At 48.6% G+C, this 27336-nt stretch overlaps 2 protein-coding genes across 2 annotated transcripts; both read left to right on the forward strand.

Moving 5' to 3' along the window:
- The first annotated feature begins 1110 nt into the window (after nucleotides 1–1110).
- GPR149 (G protein-coupled receptor 149) lies at nucleotides 1111–9400 on the forward strand. Its single transcript, XM_040074500.1, has 4 exons — nucleotides 1111–2052; nucleotides 2875–3067; nucleotides 3675–4078; nucleotides 8840–9400. The coding sequence occupies exons 1-4, from the start codon at nucleotides 1111–1113 to the stop codon at nucleotides 9398–9400; spliced, it is 2100 nt and encodes a 699-aa protein (XP_039930434.1).
- A 1414-nt stretch (nucleotides 9401–10814) lies between these two features.
- On the forward strand, nucleotides 10815–26886 carry DHX36 (DEAH-box helicase 36). The gene is made up of 25 exons (XM_040074315.2): nucleotides 10815–11018; nucleotides 11225–11346; nucleotides 12248–12449; nucleotides 13118–13156; nucleotides 14281–14451; nucleotides 14981–15060; nucleotides 15951–16025; nucleotides 16156–16322; nucleotides 16872–16953; nucleotides 17389–17529; nucleotides 18196–18298; nucleotides 18591–18678; nucleotides 19527–19582; nucleotides 19697–19761; nucleotides 20260–20403; nucleotides 20897–21014; nucleotides 21652–21750; nucleotides 22327–22500; nucleotides 22792–22878; nucleotides 23538–23621; nucleotides 23722–23821; nucleotides 23910–24000; nucleotides 24384–24504; nucleotides 25084–25236; nucleotides 25838–26886. The coding sequence occupies exons 1-25, from the start codon at nucleotides 10815–10817 to the stop codon at nucleotides 26021–26023; spliced, it is 2952 nt and encodes a 983-aa protein (XP_039930249.1). The 3' UTR covers nucleotides 26024–26886.
- The last annotated feature ends 450 nt before the right edge of the window (nucleotides 26887–27336 follow it).

Below are 27336 nucleotides of genomic sequence, written 5' to 3' on the forward strand. Positions count from 1 at the left end.
ATCCTGGGGACCCCGGGGAGTGACATCCTCGGGACCCCGGGGAGTGACATCCTCGGGACCCCGGGGAGTGACATCCTCGGACCCAGGGGAGTGACATCCTGGGGACTCAGGGGAGTGACATCCTCGGGACCCCGGGGAGTGACATCCTCGGGACCCAGGGGAGTGACATCCTGGGGACCCCGGGGAGTGACATCCTCGGACTCAGGGGAGTGACATCCTCGGGACCCCGGGGAGTGACATCCTGGGGACCCCGGGGAGTGACATCCTCGGACTCAGGGGAGTGACATCCTCGGGGCTCAGAGGAGTGACATCTGGGGGTCTCAAGGGAGTGACATCCTCGGGACCCCGGGGAGTGACATCCTCGGGACCCAGGGGAGTGACATCCTCGGGACCCAGGGGAGTGACATCCTGGGGACCCCGGGGAGTGACATCCTCGGACTCAGGGGAGTGACATCCTCGGGACCCCGGGGAGTGACATCCTGGGGACCCCGGGGAGTGACATCCTCGGACTCAGGGGAGTGACATCCTCGGCTGACATCAGCTCGCCCTGTCTGCATTGGATTCCGGCTCGGAGGTGTGGCTTGGCGGGGACGCTGCTCCGGGCTCCGATCCAGGCGGGAGGGAGCCGGGGCTGGCAGCATCCTGTCTCCCGGTCTGCCATCCTGCCGGCACCGGCTCCTCCCTCTGCAGCTCCGGCGGCTCGGGGGAGCCCAGCAGCCTCTCCTGCGATGTGTGTGCCCGAGCCACGGCAGCCGGAGCGCAGCCCGTGCCCTGCCCGCGTCCAGCCGCGCTCCTGAGCGGGGCAGTGCCTGCCATCCTCGGCGGGTGGCACGGGGACACCTCAGCAGCCCCAGGTCACCATCTGCCAGCACGGGAACCGTTCGGAAGAATTCCATTTTTTTTTTTTTTTCAGCATCTTTGTTATTTCATTGTTGCCTGGCTTTTTGAGAGCGCGGGTTCTGGTCGTTAGGGGTGCTGCCACCTGAATGTTTCTTCATCAGATGCCACAAAAGAGAGTCTAGGAGAACAAAGAAACTTGTGATGTGGAGCTGACAGTTCTGGTTTCAGCTGGTGAAAACTTGCAGAATCAGTGAGAAGGCAAAGAAAAAAATGCCCAGGACAATGTCGGTAACTCCTGGTAATTTGTCACTCAATGGGACAGGCTTCTTCACTGAGAATCACAGCCTTATGGACAAACCCAGTGAGCAGAGAACTTGGAATGTCTTTCTGTTCTGCTTGACTTTTGCCACTGCACTCCCAGCCCTTCTGGGCAGCATTTATTCGCTAGTTTCCCTGCTGAAACTGCAGAACAAAACCACGGTTTCGATGATTGTGACCTCTTTGGCAGCAGATGATCTGATCAGCATCGTGCCAGTGATTATTTTCATGCTCACGCAGTGGTCAAGCGAAGTCCTCCCCCAGCCTCTGTGCACCACCTCAGCGTTTTTGTATTTATTCCAGGGCATTTCTAGCAACCTGAAAGGGTCTCTTATAGTTTCTTACAACTTCTACACGCTCAACAGGACCGGGACACTGAGCTGCAGCTCCTCCAAGCGCCGTGTGAGCGTGGCATGGGCCATCCTCACCATCTGGACCGTCAGTTTGCTGCTGTGCGTTCTGCCTCTCTGCGGCTGGGGCAGGTACATGCCCACGTCCTGGGGCTGCTTCGCCGACTGTGGCAGTTCCTACATCGTGTTTGTGCTGGTTGTGTACTCGCTGTGCCTCTCCCTCCTGGCAGTGCTGGCTGTTCCCCTCTCGCTGCGGCTGCTGTGCTCAGGTGAGCCACAGCTGCTGCACACCGAGCACCTGCAGGGCTCTGCAGCCTTCATCTCCCCCGGCACACCGTGGGGCTGCGGGGCTGCTGCCCCTCCGCTGGCACTGCTGGACCCTGGGGATAAAGCCCTGGAGCCTCTCCCAAACTCGGAGGCGGTTTTTGGGAAGGGCGTGGCTGAGAGCAGCACACAGAGCAGGAGCTTCACGGTGGGCTTTGCCCAGAAACGATTCTCGCTGATCCTGGCACTGACCAAAGTCCTCCTCTGGCTCCCAATGATGGTAAATTCTCAGATGGCTTCACTCTCCAACGCTCACTTACATTTCAGTGGGATGTCACCTGTGGGCCATGGATCGAAACAGACGAACAGAGTTCATGGCAGTTGTTCCTCGTAGTGTAGTTGTGCCAGCAGAGATCCTCTCCAGCAGGTCTGTGTCACTGCGTGAGTTTACTTGGTGCCCAGCGGCTTTGGCAGAGCCTGGTTCATCGCTCTGACACTCTCATCACATCATCCCTGTCCCGTGAATACCAGGGGCAGTAGGGTCCCCCTTTGGCACTGCCAGCTGTGGGACCGGGTTTGCTCAGCATTCGGGGGCTGGGAATTGACCTAAGGGCCCCTCTGTCCTGTTAAAAAATAGGAGTTTGGTAGGAAAATGCACTTTGGTTGTACCTTTGTAAACACTGTAGTGCTGGGGCGGGAGGGAGAGCTGTTGTGTGCATGTGTGTGTGTTTGGGAACAGGAACCTGGGAAAGGATCTGCTGGGAACAGGGAACACAGCTCTGGGGCCCTCACCCCTGCCCCTGGGTGTGTGAGGCTGGGGCTCCTCGGTACCACATGGGACTGGCACTGGGAGCTGTTCAATGGTGCTCAGCATCTATATTTAGCTTCAGTGAGGGCTTTTCTGAGAAATGTAGCGTGAGAGGAGAGCAGTCAGTGTGTTTCCTCTGCTGTCTGCTAGAGCCAGAACTGTTGTCCTCAGCAAACACTAGTGACAATCTGTGTCTTACTGTGCTGTCATATTCATAGTGAGACGTTCTCTTTGTTCCTGGAAGCATCTCATGTGCCCAAAGTGATTTAAATTTCAAAATGCTTTGCCTTTCAGATTCAGATGGCTGTCCAGTACATCACTGGGCTGCAGAGCCTTTCGTTTGAGACTCTGAGCTTCGTGCTAACCGTGCTGGCTGCCACAGTCACCCCGGTGTTTGTCCTGTCACAGCACTGGCTCCACCTGCCCTGCGGCTGCATCATCAATTGCAGGAGGAACTCCTACGCAGTGTCTTCACAAGATGCCAAGGGTAAGGGTGGAAGGGTTGCCTTGGTGCAACGGAGGCTGGAGACCCTCCCTGGAAACATTCTTGGCATCTTCTAGAGCCCTGTGTTTCCTTGGGCTTTATGTAAAAATAGCTGGAGTGGGTCAGGTGGAAGGGACTCACAGGGATCCTCTGTTTTCAACTGCAAATGTTAAAGGCTAAATATTTCTGAGGATGTGGGAGCTGTTTCCCAACTCTGGAGTGAAAACCCTCTACCACCAGTGGACGAATTCCTGCCAATCCCTGCTTGTTCAGGGAGAAAGAACTACTGAATCTCAGAGAAAAGCCATCCTCAGTGCCTGGCTTTCACTTGCTTTAAACACATTATCCAGGTGCAGAATGGCTCGTGCTGCCCCTGCTGCCCTTTTAGCCACTTTCCCAGAGAGAGTGGCTGCAGTTCATCTAGAAGGCACTTCCTTCTCAGAAGTCTTTCTTCTCAACAATCCATTTTTTTATGGAGGGAAAATTGCCTATTTCCAGCAGGAGCTGGACAATTTATTCCATGTTTTAGCACATCATTTGCATTGTGTTTGTAATCTCATCTTTCTTTTTGGTCTCAACTCCTAACACATTTTCTTTCCTTCCTGCTTAGCCAAGCGCAGCGGTTTTGAGTTCAGCCTGTCCTTCCAGCAAGGCTATGGAATGTACAGGATATCCCAGGAGAACCCTCCCCAGCCCAGCAGCGACGGTAAATCCACATCCTACCGCAGCCTGGTGAGCTCTGAGTGCGAGGAGCCCGGCAGGGGCGGTGGCAGCGGGGTGCCACCCGCGGCACCGGGACGCGGCTCCCGGGGCACCCCTGGGGGCACAGGGACAGGGCCCCCACACGCCCCTCCTGCTGGGCCAGGGGCCTGCCAGGGCCAGGAGGGCACACACTGTCACCCACGGGTGCTCCCTGAAGGACCAGAGTGGAGGCTGTCCCACGAGGAGAGCCACACGCCGGAGCTCTCGGACTGGGAGTGGTGCCGGAGCAAATCCGAGAGGAACCCTCGGCAGGTAAAGTAGGAATTTATTCTTTTCTGGTAAGAAGAGTTTTCTTATGAAACATGAATGATTTTCGCTGACATTGAGGCTTCTGTTAGTCCTAGTTTTTAGTAAAACTCACGCACAGCATTGTATAATGTTTAGTAACCACAGACCTGTTTGCAGGGGCTGATCCTGCAAGAATTTCTCACTTGTCTTCTTAATCATGAGGTTTTCCTGGTTTGTGTGCACCTGCATGATTGGTATATGGTAAGAAGTAAGTATCAGTCATGTTACTTTATCTTAATGAATAGGAAGTCTCTCTCCAAAAGATGATATTTTCCAGAGAATTCCACTGTGGAATTCAGTGGCCCTTGGGCATTACAGTAGGTGGGAGTGGGGTAAGAGCCCACATGAAGTCTGTGAAACAGGAAGGCTTCAGGCTGGAAGGGATCTCTGGATGTCACCTAATCCAACCCCCTGCTCCAAGCAGGGTGACTTTGGAGCCAGATCGGCTCGTGCTCAGCCGTTGCACACACACAGGAGATGGATAAGACGTATTTTGTATTAAAATATGGGAATCTCTCTCCAGCTGATAAACACAAGTTTATCATCTGAGTCACAGCAGGAATTTGGAATTTGGCTGGTATTTCAAATGTGACTGATCATCCCTTTCACAAAAGACCAATGCTCACTCTGTTGCAGTGTGCAGAGATGAATTCCTGCCTTTGGGGGCAAGAGGAAGTGATGACTCAGCCTGGTTTTAATCTACCAGTTCTTGCCAGGGCCTCACGTGCCATGCACAGCTTGGTTAATAAAATCACTGTATCAGGTTCATAACTGTGGCTCTCCTTGCAGGAGTTTCCACATGATGTTTAAAAAAAAATTAAAAAATTCCTTTCCCCATGTCCTCCTCTGGTGCCAGTTCAGCTGCAGCCCTGGGACTGCAGCAGGTATGAGCAGCTCTTTGTGAGCAGCTGGCAGTGACTGCCTGGGGCTGTTTTAGGTGCCCTGGGGCCTGGTATGGCACTTTTGGACATACTCTTCCCTTCTTGCATTACAAAGAATCACAACTCATCCACTTCTGACACCTCCCCAGGTATAACCCAGTGCCAGGCACTAAAGCTCCTACGGGGTAAATGTTCCAGGCTTTGGAGTCGCAGCTCTGCCTGGTTCTGACATTCAGCAGGAGCTGCCAGGGCTTCACAGCTGACATTTGCTTTGCAGCTGGGAAAGGGCAGAGTGTGAAACCCCTGCAAGCTTTGTAAAATTAACTTTAATGCATTGCTCAGGTTGATGTTGGATGAAAGATCAATTTGGGCCACACGTTTATAAGCTGAAAACCATCTCCTTTATTCATCCTGTCTGGAAGACCCAAAGTCTAAGAAAAGTCACTCTGTTCTCGTCACTCTGCATTTCCCACGTGTGTTAAAGAAGGAGGCTTCCCCTGGCCACATCCTTCTGCAGGAAATACAGGGTTCTTCCGAGAGTCCATAAATACTGGGGTTCTTATTGGGGTGCTGCTGATTTTCTCTTCAGGAGGAGAAGCTGTAAGTGACAGCAGGAGGGGGAGCAGCCATCCCCATGGATGTGGGATCAGCGAGTTTGACTGAGCTGTTTGAAGGGCAGGGTGCCAGACAGGACTCAGGATGCCTTTGGTTTCCTCTGGAAGCTGTGGGCTTGGAGAGTGGCAGTCCCTTGGAAATCAGGAAATGACTGTGGAGCTGGTTGTCTCTTCATTGTCTGTTCTGTGAGTAGAGTCATTCCATCAAAGTGTTTTCTCTGGAATGAAAGTGGCATGAGAGAATGAGGCAGCAGGGTCTATTGAATACATGATAGGATGGCTGTAATGGAGAGGGAGAGAGAAAATTGTACTTGTCATTGCTAACTCCTGCTCGGCCACGTTTTTGAAAAATACCTTTAACATCTCATAAAATACCCGTGTATCTCCCTTCCTAAAGAGATTGAGTGTAAATATGTCATGTCTTATTTTGTCTATGCTTCAGTGCTCTCAGGCAACAGAAATCTCCCAGGCTGGCAGTTTGTCCCAGGCTTGCTGATTATTTTTCTGTGCCTCATCTACGGGTTGCCTCAAGGAAGCTCTTTGAAGGGACTCTGCACAGGACCTATTTATGTGCCCTGCAAGGAAAGAGAGGGGGAGGCTGTGCTAGTGACTTCACTGAGGCAGGAGTATTTTAACATGAGGAACACACAGCATCTCACTCGCTGCAGGAAAGTTGTGAATGTTCCCTTAAACACCAGGCACAGCACAGAAGCTGAGTTAGGAATGGCCTTGAAGGTTCTCATTGCTTCCCACTGGCTGTGGGAATCTGTATCACCTGCACCCTGCTGATGTGCTGAGCTCTTCCCATCGGGGCTCTTCCTGCTCAGGAGGTTGGAACTCGTTCCTGATTTCCAAAGAGGTTTCTGTGGCTGGAAAATCAATGTGACATTTCACCTTCAACTGCTCCCTTCGCTGCCACGGGCGTGTGCACTCTGTGTGACGCTTGCTGGCTCCCTGCTGCAGTTCTGCTGCCCTTGGCTCTCTGCAACTGCGGAGGAATAGCGGCAGTAGGGACATTTGCCCAGGGGGCGAGGCTGACAGAGCTCCTACAGGAGGTGTCCTCACCTTGGATGCTCCGTTCCACCTCCTGGTGCTGACAGACACCAATGCAGGTCTGTCTGCACCGGGCAGGCCAACGGCAAGTGCTGGGCTCAGGCCATCTCAGGTGAGCTCATCTCTTCCTGTCATACCCCCTTGGCTCTGCATTTACTGCAGTCAGCCTCAGAAAAGGCAAATCATTGCAGGAATTAATTTCACTGCAGTTAATCTGCATATTTAGGGAAGTAGAAGACTAAGCCTCCAATTTAAAACAAACAGAAAACTCACTCTCTCTGGAAAGAAAAAGCTGGGATCCTTACTGGAAACATTCTAAAAATAGCCCTTTCCATCTCAAGCTGTGTTTGACCAAAGTAATTAGGAATGCAAACCCCTCAGAGCCGTTTTAGATTGCTGCTTTTCTGTTTGAAGAGGCAGCATGGCCCAGTGGGAGCAACAGGGACATGGCACAACCTGTGTGTGCTGCCCCTGTGCAGAGACTGTCCCAGGGAGGAGGAGGAGGAGGAGGAGGAGCAGACTCCTGTCCATCTGTGCTTCCCTGGCACACTGCTGGCACACTGCCAGCCTGTTCCAGGGCCTGTGGAACCAGCAGTTGTGAGGGACAGTCTACAGAGTGCCCTGTGCTTGAATCTGTCACCAGACACTGTGGAAGCAGCTGGGATGGAGTCCCAGTGTCCCACTCAGCCCCAGCCACTGCTCTGACCATTTCCAGATGGAAATCTGTCTGTCAGAGCCTGTTCCAGCTGCTGTGGGACTCAGATACATCCAAGCTTTCCCCAAGGACAATATCCTCCCTGGTGAATCCAGCACAGACCTGCTCAGGCAGCAGGAGCAGGACAGGGAGCCCTGTCCTGACCCACAGGGATGGTGGGGAAGGCTTTGCCTCATGGCAACCACAGCTGCTTCCTGTCTTCTGTGAACTCTGGAAGGTGGATGCATAATTAAATAATGAGAGGATTTGCTTGATCAATTCTGCAGAGATTTCTCTGCTCAGAATGCAGCAGCATTCCGTACGGAACAAGGACATTTGTGATTTATTTCACTGGGATTTTTTTCTCTTTGCTGGTACGTGGAGCTCTCTGGTGAGATCCCTGTCCCAGATTCCAAGAGCCAGAACATTCTGTAGGCATTGCGGGCAGGGGCTGCATGGGGGGATGCCCTGAGGTGGGAAATGCTCTCCACAAACAGTGGAACTTGGTGAGGGAAGGGCCGGGAGCTGAAGGCAAAAAACTGAACTGCAGGGAACAGTGGGAGTGGGAGGCAAAATACTTCACAGGATGTACCAGTAGAGTCTGGTTTGCTAGTGGATTCCTATTTATTGTCGTGGATGTGTCATGAGAAGCAAAAATGGGTATTTAATAATGGTATCAAGGACAAGATAAAGGTCACTTTCTGTTCTCATTAATAACAGTTTATACTGAAAGTAATTCCAGTAATAATCAGTGTGACCTGGCTGTTCCTAAACCCAGGATAAATGCATTTACCCCTCCCTTGGGCGCAATAACCATGGATTTAGTCCCAGCATTTGTATGCACAGTGCTCCCCAGAGCACAGCATTGTGGTTTGCAGGGACAAATGGATTCTGTACTTTAGAAACAGGTAAAAGTGTCTGGAACTGAACATTTCCACTGGAGCTGCTCCAGCGGGAAATGACAGCATTCAGTCTCCCTGCTTAGTGACTGGGCAGTGGCATAGGAGACTTGATGGATCTTTTTCACTTTAACAGTAAATACTGATTTCTCAAGAGAAAACTTGAGGAGATTTTCAGAAAGAGGCACTAAGTGGTTGGGAAATGTCTCATTCTCCAGAGCCGGAGTGTTCATTCCAGCAAGTGGAGATTGCTCATTCTCCCTCCAGGTGCCTCATGTTCAGTCTGACAAATCAAAGAGTTTGATTAAACCGGACATAACCTCGCTCTGAAGGAATCAGCTTTTATTTGAACTCTGTTTTTCATATTCTGTAGGTTTCATAGTGAGTCACAGTCACTTGGGACTTCATACACTAAGGTGTATAACACAAAAAACTTCTCGCTACTCTTCCAAGTCACACCTAGCAGGTGTGTAAAATTCTGCAAGGACGGGCAGTGAGAGGGGTTGCCCGGAGCGTGCTGGGCGGGCTGGCGATGGATTTTCGGGCAGTGCCCAGCACTAACACTGTGTGCTCGCTCCCCGCAGCGCGCGGCCCTGGCCGTGCCCCTGTGCGCCTTCCAGGGCACCGTGTCTCTGCAGGCGCCCACCGGCAAAACGCTCTCCTTGTCCACCTACGAGGTGAGCTCCGAGGGGCACAAAATAACCCCCACGGCCAAGAAAATCGAGGTGTACCGCTCCAAAAGCGTCGGGCACAGCCCGGGGGAGCCTCGGGACGCGTTTGCTGACACGAGCGTCAAGATTCACTTGGAGGTGCTGGAGATCTGTGACAACGAAGAGGCCCTGGACACCGTGTCCATCATCAGCAACATCAGCCAGTCCTCCACGCAGGCACGGTCGCCCTCCCTGCGCTACTCCCGCAAGGAGAACAGGTTTGTGTGCTGTGAGCTGGGGGAAAGCGCCTCCTACTCCCTGCTCATCCCCTCGCACAGCCCCGGCAGCGACTTCAGCATCTCCATCCCAGACACCGTGGAGGCTCATCGGCAGAACAGCCAGAAGCAGCACTCGGCCAGGGCTGGGTACCAGGAGGAGATCCAGCTGCTGAACAAAGCCTACAGAGAGCGGGAGGAGCTGGGGAGCAGCAGCTGAGTGTTCAATCTACACACCTCAACTGCTCTGACAGGCAGTGCTCCCCAGCAAATACAGTATCAGCCGGTTTTTTTCCTATCATACGAATTTTATTTGGGTGCACTGTTGAATCCATTCAAACTGTTAATGCCGTATCAAGGGGATAACAAATACTCAAGTGCTTTACAGCTTTCCATAGTGGATTTTAAGTTATTTATTTATATACCTATTTATTTGAGAAATGCGTGTGTCTAAAGGGAATCAAATAAAGTCTTAAACCCCAGCTTTGGTGTTTGTTGGCACTCTGTGGTGTGCCTGCAGGAACCTGTGGAAATAAGGGAGCAGCTCCATGGGTTGGAAGTTACAGAAGTTTTGATTCAATTTTGATTTTGCAGTCCTTGTCAACATCTCAATCGACATAATATGAGAAATACTTTTCTAACACCTGGACACCACTTCAAGCTCATTGGCTGCTCTTTGTTTCACGGATTAAATCTCTCTTCTTGGTGATTAGGTCTGAAAGTATACACAGATCGAACATTAAGAAAACGATACAATTTCCCCATTCTGCAACACACCGGCGGGTTGGGGACTCGAACCCGGACCCTCGGGCCGGGTCAGTGTGAGGGCTCGAACCCCCGGGCCGGGTCAGTGTGAGGGCTCGAACCCCCGGGTGTAGTTCAGTGTGAGGGCTCGAACCCCCGGGTGTAGTTCAGTGTGAGGGCTCGAACCCCCGGGTCCGGGTCAGTGTGAGGGCTCGAACCCCCGGGCCGGGTCAGTGTGAGGGCTCGAACCCCCGGGTGTAGTTCAGTGTGAGGGCTCGCACCCCCGGGCCGGGTCAGTGTGAGGGCTCGAACCCCCGGGTCCGGGTCAGTGTGAGGGCTCGAACCCCCGGGCCGGGTCAGTGTGAGGGCTCGAACCCCCGGGTGTAGTTCAGTGTGAGGGCTCGAACCCCCGGGCCGGGTCAGTGTGAGGGCTCGAACCCCCGGGCCGGGTCAGTGTGAGGGCTCGAACCAGGATCCTCTGGGCCGGGTCAGTGTGAGGGCTCGAACCCCCGGGCCGGGTCAGTGTGAGGGCTCGAACCCCCGGGTGTAGTTCAGTGTGAGGACTCGAACCCCCGGGCCGGGTCAGTGTGAGGGCTCGAGCCCCCGGGCCGGGTCAGTGTGAGGACTCGATCCCGGATCCTCTGGGCCGGGTCAGTGTGAGGACTCGAACCCGTGGTCTCCGGGCCGGGTCAGTGTCAGGGCTCGAACCGGGCCCCCCAGCAGGGTTTAGTGGAGCCGGGACTCGAACCCGGGCGCGCTCGCTGCGGGCGGGCGGAAGTGCGGCGGCGGATGAGGCGGGCGCTGCCGGCGGATGAGGCGGGGCCGTGCCGGGCCGATTGAGCCGCGCCGGGCCGGGCTCTGCCGGCGGCTTCCAGCCGGCACCCGCGGCCATGAGCTACGAGCAGCGCCGCGACTGGGGCCGCGGCCGCGGCCGTGGCCGGGGCGGCGATGGCGGCTCCGCCTCCGCCGCCTCCTCCTCGGCCGGCGGGCCCGGCGGGCGGGGACGGCACCCCAGCCACCTGAAGGGCCGCGAGATCGGGATGTGGTACGCCCGCAAGCAGGGCCAGAAGAACCGCGACGCCGACCGGCAGCAGGTGAGGGACGCGGGGACGTGCTCGGGGGACAGGGGTCTGTGCCTCGGCACCCTGGAACCGCGCAAGTGGGTTTTTGGTGGGCAAACCCGCAGATTTCTGCTGATGCCCAAGAGCCTGGGTAGGCGGAGAAGGCCGGGGGCTGTTGCTATCGTAGCCGTGTGTGGGTACGGGGTCCGCGCTGATGGGGACTGTGCTTTCTGCCCTAGAGAGCTGTTGTGCGCATGGACGAGCGCAGGGAAGAGCAAATCGTGCAGCTGCTGAATTCTGTCCAGACTAAAAACGACAAAGAGCAAGAAGCCATGTCCTGGTGGTCCGGGGATGAAGAAGGGTAAAGAGATAATTACAAGTTATTTTATTTGTTTAGGATTGCACAAACTTTCCGTAAGCTGGTAGGAAGATGTGTCAGAGGTTATTTACCTTAATTGAGTGTATTGGCTCAACAAGTATCCTCCAGTTTCCCCACATTATTGTCACACTGAAATGGTTGTAGCCATTGCTGTAAAACTCTTTAATTATTGCTCAGTTTGGAGTGTTAAATTTCAGCTTAAACTCATAACACTGATAACTCATCTCAAGGCCTACTACAGTAGACATACGGGATTTTTCAACTCCCTTGGCCTCTGCAATTACTCTTCCAGCGGTGGCTTTTGGCTTCTGTTTTCAATTATTGTGCAGTCATGGAACATTTGCACAATAGCCAAAGCAGGGTCTGTTCTGGACTCGTTAAGGATTTTTAGGAATAGCTGGAATAGACCAGTGTGCTGAAATGAGGGGACTGGGGCTCTGTTTTGCTGAGGGATCCAGTTATGGGGCAGCAGATCAAGCAGTCATTCTCTGACAGTGTTTTGCTGCTTTGTAGCTTTGTTTGGTACAAAAGAACATGTTATTTTTTAGATCCTGCTGTCAGGATTTTGGTGGTTGGTAGTTAGAGGCTCTATGTGGTTAATGACTTTCACTGCAGTGACAGACCCAGAGCAGCTGTGGCTGCCCCTGGATCCCTGGCAGTGCCCAGGCTGGACACTGGGGCTTGGAGCAGCCTGGGACAGTGGGAGGTGTCCCTGCCGTGGCAGGGGTGGCACTGGAGGGGATTTAATGTCCTTCCAACCCAAACCATTCCATGCTTCTCTGTTCCCATGGACTGTTGGTTCATTAACTGCTGGATGTAATTACCTGCACTCTGCATGTAGCCAGGCACAGGAGAATCAGAAGTTCTTGTTCTGTGATTCCAGCCCTGCTCCAGAACAGCCTGCCAAAGTGAAACCAGATGCTGAAAAAGCTCCTGTAAGACAGAGACCAACCTGGGAAAAAACATCCCTGGATTTGGATGTGGAGTATCTCTGTGAAAAAACCGAGCAGGATGCTAATTTAGATGAGCAACTTAAAGAAGAATTAATGAAGAAGAGATCTGATCCCAGATACATTGAAATGCAGGTACTTTTCCTGTGTTAAGTTGAAAACTTTTCATTGGATTTTTTTTTTAATTAAGCTAACCTGAAAATGTAATAATAGTAAATGTAATTTACTAGAAAATTGTCATGATGTTACTTTTGCTAAAAATTATCTTTAGAATTCATAAAATTCATACCTGTTGACAGAATAGTGATTGAAAATGGAAATTAAAATTTTCAAAAACAGAATCTGAAATTTGAAGCTGACGTGTTGTTTCATTGGGTGGGTTACCCTTTCTTTTTTATGGATTGTGTCCCTGCAGTAATGTCTGAAACTGAAAGCACAACTGAAGCACATTCCTTCTGGGCTCTGAAGGGATGGCCTCTTGTAAACAGAGGGTTTGTTTTGAACAGCCACACAGAGAAAAATTGTCTTACCCTGAGCATGAGTTCTCTCTTCCATACCAGGCCCTGCTCTTGGTACCTTACCATGTACTCAGTTGTTGGGCTGACATCATTTTTCTAAATTGAATGAAACTGAAACCACACATGGAACTAAAGTTATTTCACAAGGGCCTGTGTTTGTAAAAGTGTTGCTGAGCTGTTTGTCATTATTTTGCACTCTAGCCCTGATTAGAGGTGAAATCTGTTCTATTACTTCAGTGCTGAAAAGGTGTTTAAAGAGAAACATTTTTTTCTTTTTTTCCCCAGAGATTCCGAGAGAAGCTGCCCTCATACGGGATGAGAGAGGTGAGTGTGTATTTAAAGGGAGAGACTGGGGTGCTGTGCTCCAAAACAGGGGAAAGCAGTTGTGCCCTCAGGAAGGGGAGAAGCCCCCCAGGTTTGACCCTGGGTGTGATTTCTTTCCAGACATTGCCAGGGGCTCACTGATTGCGATACAGGGCTCAGTACAGTGTTCTCATGGGACTATCACTGGGAATATCATGGCAGCACATGGCTGCTGCATACATCTAATAATAGGGCTTCTTTTTCTGCCAGTTAAACTTCTAGAAGGTTCCTGGTTACTCAGATTGTTATGCTTCCTTCTGTGTATAAAACTGTGCCCTTTGTTTAACAATTAGCCAGTTTAGAATTGAATATAATGCCAATTAAGCCTTTTTAGCTTTAACCACAGACTTAATGGCTGCACTGCTGGTGCTCAGTGCCATTGGTTTCCCAGTCACAGGATAAGGTCAGTGACAGTAGGGGCTGTTACTAATTGGTGTTAATTCTTAGGCTGATATCCCCTGTATGCAGTAGAAATGGAGTATTCTGATTTGTTTGCTTTTGCAGGCTCAGTGGCTGATTAGTGAGCTCCATCCTACAGTTCCTCTACTTGCCATCATCTCCTTTCTGTTAGCATTTGTTTTTAAAATAGCCATACTCCCCTTAACAGTCCTTGGGATGGGGAGGAGGAGGCTGGGAAACCGTTCCTGTTGGTACAAGGAAAGTTAAAATATTGTGCTGAAAACCTTTCGTTTGTGCAGGCTTGTAGTCCAACAGGGCAAACTTTTGCGTTCAGTCTCCAAAGATCTACAGCAGCCAAGCAGGAAGCAGAAAGGTTAAAAATGTATTTCAGGCTTTCATTTTAGTTCTTTTATGTTGTTTTCATACAGGATCTAAAATATTTAAAGCTAGTGTTGAAGTTGGGTATGCTTTAAACCCTACACATGGGAAGTGCCAGTGTGCAGAAATGACTTCCGAGAGGTTTAGACTAAACTTCTTTTGTAGCATTACAAGAAGCAGCGGAGCATTTCTTCAGCTGCTGATACTCTGCTCAGAGCTCATCCCGCAGGAGCACAGAATTCTCCAAATCCTCTACAATGTGCTTGCATCAGTAGCACAGTGAATTGTTTTGTGTTTGTGTGGGCCAGGAGCTCGTGAAGCTGATCAACACCAACCGCGTGACGGTGATCAGCGGCGAGACGGGCTGCGGGAAAACCACGCAGGTGACGCAGTTCATCCTGGACGATCACATCGAGCGCGGCCTGGGCTCCACGTGCCGCATCGTGTGCACCCAGCCCCGCAGGATCAGCGCCATCTCCGTGAGTGCCCCTCCCTCCCCTCCCTCCCCTCCCTCCCCACACCGCGGCTTTGCCCTGGGTCTGCCAACAACACTTCTGTTAATGTGCACTGATCACATACTCAAGGGTTTGGCCGTCCGTGGAGTACTGGCACTGCAGCCTCCTTCTTCCCTGACTTTAGTCGTGGGTTATAGCTGTGATTTTAATGGATTTGGGCAGTGCAAATGCCAATTAAGAGAAAAACTAATGTTGTGTCGGGCCCTCTAGAGGTGTGTTAATGAGCAGGAAAGAATCTGCTGCTCAGTAGTTACTCTCCTTGATAGTTCACAGTCAGATGGGCAAAGCTCACCCTGCTGAAAGGGGAACGTGCTGCTATTTCCCCAGTGCGTGTGCTCCTCTGAAGTCTTGTCCCTGGGTTGCTTCTCTCCGGGGAGCAGAAAAGGTGCTTTTCAGGGCATTTCTTTGTTATTTCCAAACCAGCTCAGTTCCACGTGTTCCTACTGGTGAGCAGCTCGGTCACAGATCAGCCCTATTTTCTTTCTCCCCTCAGGTGGCTGAGAGAGTGGCTGCTGAGAGGGCAGAGGGCTGTGGCAACGGCAGGAGCACGGGCTACCAGATCCGCCTGCAGAGGTGAGCGGCGCTGTGGAAGGGCCTGTTGTTAGCCCAAGGACACAATGTGAAAAGTAGTTCTGAAAAGAAATAACTGCTTTCCTGCTGATACTTTCCCCTGAAGGAATTCCTGCGAGGAAGGAATGAGGTTTTTGAATTTTAGGAAGAGGTTTGAGTACAGTTACTGTGTTTCATGCCCTGTGTGACAGTGACTAGCCTGAGTTAGGCTTTGTCTAATAAGTCCTGTCTTCAGCTCTTGTAAAAGGTGGGCAGAAATAAAACTGATGTCCCTAATCAATGAATTTCAAAGAAAAGTGAAAATACTAAAGGGGAGAATGCTCCAAACTGTATTTCTGTGGAAAGCTGTGAATTTGCTACACGTATTTACGGACTAATTCCCTGGGACCATGTAATAGATGCAGTGACAAGAGCTTGCAGAGCAAAAGCTTTTACATCTGTAGTCAGATATAATTTAAAAATCTGAAGTGGTACCAGCACATAATGGAACCCTATTGTTGAAGCAAAACTGGTGAGAGAGAAGAGCTCAGTCCTCCCAGCATTTTAATTGGAGTTCACAGAATGTCTCTGCGGTTTCTCTTTGCTCGCAGCACTGTGCATGCTTCGTGCTGAGCCTGCAGAGCCGCAGGACGTGGGGATCGGCACCTCCGTGTGCAGGAGGTGGCAAAGGGTGCCTGGGAAGTCAGGGCCTCTCCCTGCTCCATTCCCCACACACAAAAGTGCTGCAAGGGTGGCCTGATTCCTCGTTCCTGCCCTTGTGCTGTGAGCGAGGGAGGCAGAGTGAGGAACAGCTGCATCACGTCTGCAATGGCACCTGCAGTTGGGTTCAAGGTTTTAAAGTACTTTGTTAAATACAGAAGAGAACTGAGGAGTTCTTATTGTGTCTCTTTCAGTCGGTTGCCAAGGAAACAAGGTTCAATTTTGTACTGTACCACGGGAATTGTCCTGCAGTGGCTCCAGTCAGATAAGTACGAGCTCCTGTTCAGTGAGACACTGAATGCAATTATGAAATGAGTCCTGAGCTGTTCCAAACAGTCATGGCTCTGCTTTTTATTTTTACTAAAAACAAAAGTTTAACTTCTTCCCCTTCTGTTTTAGGCACTTGTCCAGCATCAGTCATGTAGTTCTTGATGAAATCCATGAAAGAAATCTTCAATCGGATGTTTTAATGAGCATTATTAAAGATCTTCTGAATGTTCGACTGGATCTGAAAGTCATACTGATGAGTGCTACTTTAAATGCAGAGAAGTTTTCTGAGTACTTTGGTAGGTGAAATGCTTCTTAGAAATGTTCCTCTCGAGTAATTTAGGCTTCAACAGTATAGTGCAATTCTGAAATGATAGAATTGATTTGTATCAGAAGAAGAAATTACTTCAGTTTTACAGATATCTGCCAGCTGCTGGAGATGGAGTTTCTCTCAGTTTTACCTCATTAAAACCCAGTATTGCTTCTGGTTTTGCTTTTCAGATATGTTACAGAAACAGAATCCACAGGGTGTTTTCCTAGTAAATATTTACCATGTTTTAGCATTCTTGTTGTGAGCTGGCAAGCAGATTGAACTTTGAGTTGTTCAGTCTCCCAGCTTCTTCCAGGAGCTGGAACCAGTTGAACATCCTGGTGTGCAAAATACTGTCTGTGCTTTTTTGATTCAGCAGCCTTTGGGGGTGAATTTGACATCTTTTCTGACAATTGGAAATGTCTTGTAGACATGGCAGCTATATTGCCAAAATAGTGAGGAATGTTTATTGCTTCTATTCTTTCAGTGCAGTATTTCATCAGTAGTTTTAAAACTTGAGTTCTGTCTCCTTCCACAGACCATTGCCCAATGATTCACATCCCTGGGTTCACGTTCCCAGTGGTAGAATATCTGCTGGAAGATGTCATTGAGAAGTTGAGGCAAGTGTTTTTCCTGAACATCATTTCAGAGAGTATTTGGGGGTGGGGTTAGCTTAGCGTATGTATACTCAAAGATTAACTTGGCATAAAAAAGGATTGCCTGTATTTTTCAACAGAAAACCTTCTAAGGGCACCTTGTACAGTAATTACAGATGGCACACAGCTACCTGGGAATGTTAGCTTGAGGGGGAGAACAATTTCTCTGATGCTATGGTGAATTTTCAGGTCTCTAAATCAATCTAGTCTTTCTTGCTGTTCACTTTTATCCCCCTATATGTTTACATGCTTTTGTAAGATTTCTGTCCGAAGAGAAACTGAAGATTCTTGCACGTGGTCTTGCTAAAGCATAGCATATTGTCCATGGTTTGGAAAACTGCAGCTGCTCTAATTTCCCTCAGTTTCAGACGGAATTGTGTTTGCTCCTCCTGTGTAAAGGTACAGCCCGGAGAAGACGGACCGTCGGCTGCACTGGAGGAAGGGCTTCATGCAGGGCCACGTGAGCCGGCCAGAGAAGGAGGAGAAGGAGGAGATCTACAGGCAGCAGTGGCCAGGCTACCTAAGGCAGCTGCAGGGCAGGTTGGGCCCAAGTTTCTCTTTTGCTTTCAGTTTTCAGGCAGCTCTGAAGTGAGAACCATAACTTCGAGCTGGATCGTGTTGCTGGGCTTTAGTAACAGCAGGGTAGTGGCTGCTGTGGAAAATGATGATGGACTTGCCTGTACAGTTGGCTGGCAACCAGTAAAGTGCTTTAGAGACAGCAGGATTGGCTCCCTTTGCCTCTGAATTGTTCAAGTTAAATTTCAGTTCATTACCTAAATTCAAACTGTCAGTCCCTGGCTCATCAATGAGAAGGAGAGAGGCCGTGTAAGTGCTTCAAAGACAGTTCAGGCATGACATGGTAATTCTTCAATCGTTCTGAACTGACAATAATCACACTGAACTAAATGCAGGGAGTACTTTGGAGGTGCAGGAATTGCTCAAAAAACTGAGCTGACTGGAGGTGGGTTCATGGCTGGGTGGCTCACACAGAGCCAAGCAGCAGGAGCAGCAGCCCTGGCTTTGCATGTCCAAGGGAGCAGTGTCTGTGCTTTCCTCACTCAGCCAAGGCAGCAGGAGCAGCAGCCCTGGCTTTGCATGTCCAAGGGAGCAGTGTCTGTGCTTTCCTCACTCAGAGCCAGGCAGCAGGAGCAGCAGCCCTGGCTTTGCATGCTCAGGGCAGCAGTGTCTGTGCTTTCCCTGCTGCAGGTACTCAGCAAGTACAATCGATGCCCTGGAAATGATGGATGATGACAAGGTGGACCTGGACCTTGTAGCAGCACTGATCAGACACATCGTGCTGGAGGAGGAGGTACAGTGGGACTGGGCTGGGGGCAGGGCCAGAGCTGGCAGTGATTTTGGCTGGTCACACAGAAAGAAGAGAAATTTTTGTTTGCTCTTCTAAGTAATTGAACAGCTTTGAATTACTTTTACATTCAGATAAATACGTGCTGGTAGCTCTTCTATAGAAAACAAACCCCTTGATAGACTGTTCCAGACTGGGTCAGTGAGGTTTCAGATCTCACACAGCCACCATGTATGAGTGTGCAAGGAGCTGGCTCTCTGTGCAGTGTGTGATGTGTTCTCACCTCTCTTCCCTGTAGGATGGTGCAATTCTGGTGTTTCTGCCAGGCTGGGATAACATCAGCACTTTGCATGAGATCTTGACGTCTCAAGTCATGTTTAAGTCAGGTAAAACCCAAACTCTCCGTGGGAGTTCTGGCAGTGGCACTGGGGGCAGGCTCCTTTTGCATGGCCTTGCTGCGATAGTGCTGGATTCATTTTTACCCTTGTCTCCTCCCCAAAGTGTTCAGCAGTTCTTGTGTGTCTGTGGTATCTTTCCTCTGCTAACAACTCATTTTTCTCGGTGTGGGAGTGACAATCAGAAAACAACCTGACCTGCATCTTTTTCCTCTGTCCTTTCCTGTAGCTGGGAGAGCTCCCAACCGGAGCTGAACTCTGCTCTGTGTGCACTTCCTCTGCGCTTCATCCTTGAGCAGCTTCCCCTGCTTTGCTGCTAGCTCCCTTAAATCCTGTTCATTTGAGAAGCTTTCTTACTGACTCTCAAGTACCCTGTGCCTGTCTGGCACACTTTAACTTGTCCTTTTACATCTCTCATATTTCCACCTCCTCTGTCTTAGCTGGGCTCTGGACTGTTCACATGGTGACTTGCAGTGTGGTTGTGTACATTCCATAGGTGCAGAATTCCAGCTTACTGAAAGACTGAGTGTCAGTTTGTGTATTAAACTTGACCAATTATTAAACAACTTCAGAATTTAAAAAGCAACTCTAAATTACTATACATAACTTCATATGTTTTCTTGAACTCATCATGTTATAGCATCATAAAAAAGGCCTTTATACCTTTGTACTTTAGAATTTGGTGTAATGATACAAATACCTGTAATCTCCGAGCAAGAAGCAGTAGCCTGACTTGCAGCCTATTTTCTCTGTTCTGCATAGTTGATTTAATAGATTTTCCTGTAAAATTGGAAGTTTCTGTGCTTACACCACATTTTTTACTGATTTTTAACTTTCAGATAGGTTTCTTATCATACCTTTGCATTCACTGATGCCTACTGTTAACCAGACTCAGGTACGCTTCTCTTTTATTGCAATATTTCACAACTACCAAAAAAAAAAAAAAAAAAAAGAATGAAGCACATGTTTGGTTTTGGCAAAGACATAAATGGGTCCTGGGTAATTACAGGTGTTCAAGAAGACCCCACCAGGAGTGAGGAAAATTGTGATTGCAACCAATATTGCAGAGACCAGGTAAGTGCCTGGCTGCCCAAGGCCAGGAGAGCTGTGAGTTCAACAAAAGAAATGGAAGTGGTAATTTAACGTATAAACCTGTTTGATGTTCCCGAAAATACGTTCCTGTGTTTGTGCCATTCACTTATAACGCTTTGCCTTTAGAAATATTTATAGACTAAATAGAGTTTTCCTATAATTGTTTTAAACAATTCAAACAACTACATTGTTTTGAACAGTTAAACTACAGGAATACTAAACAATTGCTAGAATGACTTGTACAGGATCATCTGAGCTGCCTGTCCTCTCTTCAGAGCCCAAGTGGGGACTTCTGCCAGACCAGGGAGAATAAATCAGCTCGCTCTTGAGCTGTTCAGTAACATAGTTCATAAAGAAATTCCAAAGACAGTTTTTTTAATTGCTGACTCTTGGGAGGGAATAAGGAGAGGCCAAACCAAATCCTAGGTTACACTTGCAAAGATGAAAATTTGCTTTTTTTCCCCTTTTTTTTCCCCACAGCATCACAATCGATGACGTCGTGTTTGTTATAGATGGGGGGAAGATAAAGGAGACTCACTTTGACACGCAGAACAACATCAGCACCATGGCAGCAGAGTGGGTCAGCAAAGCCAATGCCAAGCAGAGGAAGGGTCGAGCTGGGAGGTAGGAACAGTGGGGTGCTTAGGGAAGTCTGGGGATGTTGAGTTTCCAACTGTGCTGTAGGTTCTTTATTGTTTGCATGTGCTACGCTGCTGGCTCCTGTTCCTGGGCAAGGAATGATTTCCTTGTCTTCTGGAAGCTGAATTGACTTGTGCTGTGTTTAACTCGAGTTTCCCTCCTATAGAAGAATGCCCTGCATTTTATTTTAATTTTGTTTTTGTCACTGCCCTCACACCTAATTTATGAGACTGATACAATAAAGTGGAAGTGACAAAAAAATTAATTTCTGTTTTCTATGCCTCTTTCCTGATGATGGGCCTGTGTTTTTGGAAGACTGAAGTGGCTTTTACAGTTGAATACACTTCAGTTCTAATTCCTTGAGGAGTTTTGGGAAGCTCTTTGTAAGCAAACAGAACCATTATGTCACAGTTTCATAGGGGAAAAACGCACAACAAATGAACAAAGCCAAAAGAATTGTTTCTTTAAATCATTGCAGGGTTCAGCCAGGCCACTGTTACCATCTGTACAACGGACTGCGTGCCAGCCTTCTGGATGATTATCAGTTACCAGAGATCCTGAGGACACCCTTGGAGGAACTCTGCTTACAAATCAAGGTAAACGGAGGAATCTTCAAATACATTTATTACCTACTTTTCCATTGGGATAAGTGGTTGAGAGAATAAATTAATGCAACTGAGCCTAGGGTTGTTAAACCAAGATTCTGTTACATCAGAAATGCAGTGTGTTTAATCAATAATTGCAGCAACTTTTGTAAATGCTCACTTGTATCTGGGTGCATCAAACCCAGGGGAAACAGAATTGTCTGGCATCAATAAAAGGTGAAGTTCACTAACAAAAATTTGGGCTGTGCTGTCCCCCAGATATCACATATCATTTAATCAGAGATGCTTCATTGAGAATGCCAGTGAGTCAATTTATATGATTCTTAAAAGAATTTTACTACAAAGTAGTTTTAGAACTGGTGTGAATTTCTGGTTTTGGCAGTTGGCATTGAATTCCTTATGCAAGCAGAAGGAATGCCATGTGTATGTGAACTGAATGAAGAATAGATCCTTCTGCTCCAAATTTCTTCGCTAATACATTTTTTTGTCCTTAGTTCTTAACTAAAGAAGTTCTAACTCGAGCTGTGAATTACTCACACTATTTCAGAGTGTGATTACACTGCTAGCCAATTTAAGGCGACCGACTTTCTCCAGTTGCTGTAGGCTTTTGTTGTGACTTTCCTTTCAGATCCTGAAGCTTGGTGGAATTGCCTATTTTCTGAGCAAACTGATGGACCCCCCGTCTCGTGACGCTGTGATGCTGGCCATAAATCACCTCATGGAGCTGGTAAAGTGTTGCTCCACGTGCAGGATCGATGTGCTCAGAGCTGTGGCACCGTGTGTGCTTCCAGGCGGGTCTGACTGCACGGCTCTGGGCATTGCTGCACCTTTCCCTTTGTGCACAGCCTCGAGGGACCCTCGCTGCACAGGGGCGCCTCACATAACGCACGATGCTTGTGGGCTCTGCAGAGGGACTCAGGGACTTACATGACTCCAAACACGCACGGGAGCTGCATTTAAGTTCCCTGCAGGTGTTGATTTAGCTCCCTCCTCTGAACCCCCTGCTGCCTCCCGGCCTTGCTGTTCCTGGTGGGTCACTGAGGAGTCTGAGACAAATGAGGCGTGTGGGAGCAGCACCTCGTGTGTCATTGCTCCCTTGGGTGCAGGGAAGGAGAGATTCGTGGCTCCTCTGTTCTGCTGGCTCCTTGCTCTGGTGATATTTGTACAAATGAGTTGTAGCCGTAAACAGAAACTTCTCGTTTGGGTATTAATGGGAGATACCTGTGTACCGGTGGCTTTCTAAGGAAATCACCCCATTTCACGTGACGTGTTTGTTCTTTCCTTTCTGCCCCTGTCCTGGCAGAACGCTCTGGACAGGCAGGAGGAGCTGACTCCCCTGGGTGTCCACCTGGCACGGCTGCCCGTGGAGCCGCACATCGGGAAGATGATCCTGTTTGGAGCCTTGTTCTGCTGCCTGGACCCCGTGCTGACCATTGCAGCCAGCCTCAGCTTCAAGGACCCTTTTGTCATCCCTCTGGTAAAGCCTCACAGATGACAGTTCCATGTGGGAGTTTAAGAATCTCAGGAGGATGCTGGGACTTAGTGAGGTGCTATAGTTTAAAAGCACTTCCATTAATGTCATGGTGATTACATTTTTATTAGTGAGATTGCCTTTACATGCTATGAATGACCATTTTTTCCTGTGGGATATTGGAAAAAACTATAATTTTCATGTGTTATATACAAAGTACTGGTGTACAGATGTACTTGAATGTGGAAAAGAGAACTGTCATGTCAGTCTGGGTATTATATAGGTTCTGATTTTTAGGGCAAAGAGAAAATCGCAGATGCGAGAAGAAAGGAGCTCTCGAAGAACTCAAAAAGCGACCATCTGACTGTGGTGAATGCTTTCACTGTAAGCATGTTTTCATGTGGCCTTTTTCTTCTAGAATTTTAATTTCAGTAATACAGATGATCCTAAGGAAAAAGCTGATCACTTTATGCTCTGTAGGCTTTCTTGTTTGGCTCCTACAGAAACATAAAAACATAAAACCAAACTGATTTTCACCCTTCTAGTGTTGCATAATCTTGTCTCCAGGCTCAGTAACCTGATTTCTGGTGGACAAGTCTGAAAAAGACAAAGGAGATACCGTATTACAATTACCTTGCTGAAGTTGTTCATTCTTGTCCTCCTGGCCTCTACAAGAGGCTGAAGCCAGCTCCAGAAGTGTTGGACATTGTGCTGTATTGCGTTGGGGTGAGGAGAGGAGGGAATAAATGGCCTGGAGAACACAGTTACTGCCCAGAACTGTAACTTACAACACAGGGTGCTCTGGCAAACACAGCCAGGTATCTCTGCCTGCCAGGGAAAAAGGAAGGTTGTGACTCAGCATATTGTGAAGTTGTGTTTTTCTGCACTGTCATGTGTGCACATATACAGGGAGGTGAAAATACTTACTTTCTCCCTGGCAGGGAACATTGACTGTTGTTTGTTGACCTCTAGGTTTTGCTGTCCTGAGGTTGGTAGTGTGTGTTCACTTCCAGACGCCTTGGAACTCTGGTTTTCATTTCTAGGGCTGGGAAGAGGCTCGGAGCTGCGGTTTCAGGAATGAGAAGGACTATTGCTGGGAATATTTCCTGTCCTCAAATACCATGCAGGTAACAGCATCCTGCCAGGTTCCAGCAGGATCCTGTGTGTGAGGAAGAGGAGGAGCCTTTGGCACAGCATCATTCTGGGGCCATTTTCATTGTTTCCTAGATGCTGCATAACATGAAAGGGCAGTTTGCTGAGCATCTCCTTGCAGCTGGATTTGTGAACAGCAGAAACCCCAAGGATCCCAAATCTAACACCAACTCAGGTAATAACCGTGGAGGGAAAGGGAGAATTTATCCTAGCTGAAATCTCAGCTTGCAGAACTGCCTCACTCACTTTGCTGTCTCCTGCAGGTAATGAGAAGCTGCTCAAAGCAGTCATCTGTGCTGGCCTCTATCCCAAAGTGGCAAAGATCCGGCCCAGCTTCAGCAAAAAGAGAAAAATGTGAGGGTTTGATTTAATGGGGGTTTGTATTCAGGGTGTTTTCTTCATGGCATGATTTGGCAAGGTGAAGCAATGGCTTGAGTGCATGAATGAATCTCACTTTAGAGTTCGAGTCATGGTTGTGCGTTACTTCCTCTGAGAAGGGTGGGATTGTTGATTTTTTAACATCTGGATTCCTGCTAATATCTGAAATAATTTGTGTGACCTCATCATGCCATGGATAATGTTACAACATCTCAGTAGCTCTGCTCTAAAGGGGTTCTTTCTACAGCAGCAATTCAAACACTGTCACTTCTGGTTATTTGGGAAGGGAGACCCCAGGGAGCCTGGTCTGTCACTTCTTGTATTTTCAGACTCTTTTTGTTGTTGTTATTTCTTTGAAGGGTGAAAGTTTGCACCAAGACAGATGGATCAGTTAATATCCATCCCAAATCGGTGAACGTGGAGGAAACAGAGTTCCATTATAACTGGCTCGTGTACCATTTGAAGATGAGGACCAGCAGCGTGAGTCGGGGCTGTGCTTGAGGGGTTTATTTGTTTTATTATCCCTTTTGGAATGAGGCTGGATCAGGGTTCAGAGGGGACGTGAACAGCCTTTGTTCTGGGCCTTCCTGTCCTGGGCCATTCCTTGTACACACCATCAGATTATGTCCTTTGTGATACTGGGGATATTGTACCACAGATAATGAACTTATGTGGTTTAGTTCTTGGGGGTTTTTGGAGGATTTGGGATATTTTAAGGTCTGGCAATACAGGTGTAAATTCTTTCATTTTAGTTTGGGTTTTTTTCCATTTTGATCCAGTCTTAACACTTCTCAATATGCTGACATGTTTTTTGCTTTCGTTGTTGTGGAGCATCTGGTTTGGTTTCACCACTGTGTGAAAGACTGAAAGACTTGGGACCATTTTTGCCCTTGTTCAATCTGATTTCACGTAACTTTTTTTGAACTGAGTTGCTTCATGCATCTTCAGAATTTGTGAGTAACTGAGTAAGGATCTTCTGGAATTCTGTAGCAGTCTCATTAAGGATTACTGATGGCACCCGAGATATTTTGAGGGTGATCAGACAATTTTGTTGTGCAGATTTACCTGTACGATTGCACGGAGGTGTCTCCATACTGCCTCTTGTTCTTCGGAGGGGATATATCCATTCAGAAGGACAAGGACCAGGACACCATTGCTGTGGATGAGTGGATTGTTTTCCAGTCTCCAGAAAAAATAGCAAACTTGGTCAAGGTGACTGTTTCAAAATAATGTTTCTGGAGGGCTCAGTGTAACCCTGGTTCTGCTTAGGGATTTCTGGTTTTAATATTCCTGTGTGCCTACTGATTGATCACTCAGGGAGATGTTGTCTGAAATGCACTCCCAGGCAGCAGTTCAAGCACACAAAGTAAACAAAAGAGATGTCATTTTGCACAGAAGCTGTAGGTGACTTGGTGAGTCCAGGTAATATCCACCTGGATATGGAAACATGAGAATGGGGCTCCTCAGTGAACAGGAGTGGGTTCCATAGAACTGTTTAATATTAGATCCCAGAAATCATACCTGACTCTTCTTAAATTTTATTTCTATTTTAAACCAGTCTTTTTAATTCTGAAATAGTCAGCTAAGTGCTGGGTGGGCTGTTAGAGGCATCACATCCAGAGATGTCATCTCTCGTCAGAGACTGGGTTTTGAGAGACAGTGTTTGATCCTGCAAATAGCAACGTGGAAATGAACTGATGGGAGAAGAGCAGGTGTAAAGGTCAGGGGGCCAGAGGCACTGGAACCTCTCTGCTGATGCTATGTGTAGCTCTAACTGCTCATCTCTTTTTTCCTTTATTACAACCCTTTCCAGAAACTGAGACAAGAACTTGATGATCTTCTACAAGAAAAAATAGAAAACCCCCATCCCGTGGACTGGCACGATATTAAATGCAGGGACACAGCAGTGCTGACAGCAATTATAGACTTAATCACCACGCAGGAGAACGAGGCCGTCAGGAACTTCGCGCCGCGCTTCCAGGGCGAGCGCTACAGCTGACACACTTCACCCCAGCTGCCAGTCACCTTTTCTACAGCATTTCTTTAGCTAGAGGAACAACTTGTGTAGGGCAAGCGGGTGCCTGGCTCCTCCCGAGGAGCAGTTGCTCGGAGCTAGTTGGCAGTGTGTGTACGTGCATGTGTTCTGTGCTCGGTGTAGCTTTGTGAGGGACAGAAAGGCAGTTGTTGGATGGCGTGAGGTTCTTGTCCTGCTGTAGCTGTTTTCTTTGGGTTTTTTACCCATCAGGTAACAGATTATTTAAGAGACCTGCTAAAATACTGCTTAGTAAAACCTAAACTGTTTGGGGTTTTTTTAATGGGGTGTGGTGAGTAATTATACTTGCTGTGTTATTCCAGCTGTGCAGCAGTCTGCTCACCAGCACTTCCACAGAAGCTAATTACAGCTTAATTAAACTCAACTTGAAAACACATGTTGAATTTGTATGGTGAGAGGAAACAATCTTCAGAAATTCTTCTCCTTTTTTGCATTTTATCCCATTCAATTAATCTTCCTTTGCTTTCTGTCCCCATCCATCATCACTACTGACTGAAATTGAAGATTACAGAAAGCATGGTTAGATAAAAGTTATGCTGGGTTATGTGTTAAAGTTTCATCGCATTTGACTTTTTTTTGGATTTTTTTGGTTTTTTGGTTTTTTTTTTTTAAGAAGTTCATGTATGGGTTATATTATTCCATTAAGAGTCTTTTTTTTGAAAGTCTTACTTCAACTGTTCTCAATGTTTTGAATGTTCCATTTTGAATGATCTACAGCTATGGAAGGGTATTTGAATAACAAAGTTTGTTAAGGATTTTGAGGTTTATCCTTGAGAAAAAAAGCCTGGAAATATAACTTTTCTCCCTTCTTTGGTGTTTTGTTGGGTTTTTTCTTTGAAAAAATGACCTTAATCATCAAGTTCGGGAGGATTTATGTGCTTTATCCTGAAGAAAGCAGAGCAGCTCAGGTGAAACCTGTAAGTGGAAGTTCCTGTCTCGACGGTGCTTTTTGGGTTGAGAAGGGATGGAGGGTGCCAAGCTCGTCATCGCCACCGCCGCTGAGCCTCCCTCCCCGCCGCCACTTGACTGTTTCACCCTCAGGTGTTTTAAATGAGGAGGCGGAGGAGGACAATCACCCTGCCCCGGGGGTTGGGGATACCGCAGGGAGCCTGAGGAAGGGGAAAAGACACCCCGGCGGCTGCGGGGAGGGAAGAGCCAGGCGCGGAGCGTTCTCGGGGGCCAGCCGGGCCGTGGGGCTGCGCTCCGAGGCGGCAGCAGCCACAGCGTCGCTGGAGGTAAGCCCCGGGCTCAAAGGGGAG

This window comes from Hirundo rustica, chromosome 10 (assembly GCF_015227805.2).
Source record: "Hirundo rustica isolate bHirRus1 chromosome 10, bHirRus1.pri.v3, whole genome shotgun sequence".
NCBI classification, from domain to species: domain Eukaryota; kingdom Metazoa; phylum Chordata; class Aves; order Passeriformes; family Hirundinidae; genus Hirundo; species Hirundo rustica.

What these genes read in the sequence shown, in the direction of transcription:
- GPR149 (XM_040074500.1), top strand. Translation starts at nt 1,111, where the DNA reads ATGCCCAGGACAATGTCGGTAACTCCTGGTAATTTGTCACTCAATGGG. An exon ending in TCCTCTGGCTCCCAATGATG is followed by an intron (nt 2,053 to 2,874) that starts GTAAATTCTCAG and finishes TTTGCCTTTCAG; the next exon opens with ATTCAGATGGCTGTCCAGTA. An exon ending in GTCTTCACAAGATGCCAAGG is followed by an intron (nt 3,068 to 3,674) that starts GTAAGGGTGGAA and finishes CTTCCTGCTTAG; the next exon opens with CCAAGCGCAGCGGTTTTGAG.
- DHX36 (XM_040074315.2), top strand. Translation starts at nt 10,815, where the DNA reads ATGAGCTACGAGCAGCGCCGCGACTGGGGCCGCGGCCGCGGCCGTGGC. An exon ending in ACCAATATTGCAGAGACCAG is followed by an intron (nt 19,762 to 20,259) that starts GTAAGTGCCTGG and finishes TTTTCCCCACAG; the next exon opens with CATCACAATCGATGACGTCG. An exon ending in ACCCTTTTGTCATCCCTCTG is followed by an intron (nt 22,501 to 22,791) that starts GTAAAGCCTCAC and finishes TCTGATTTTTAG; the next exon opens with GGCAAAGAGAAAATCGCAGA.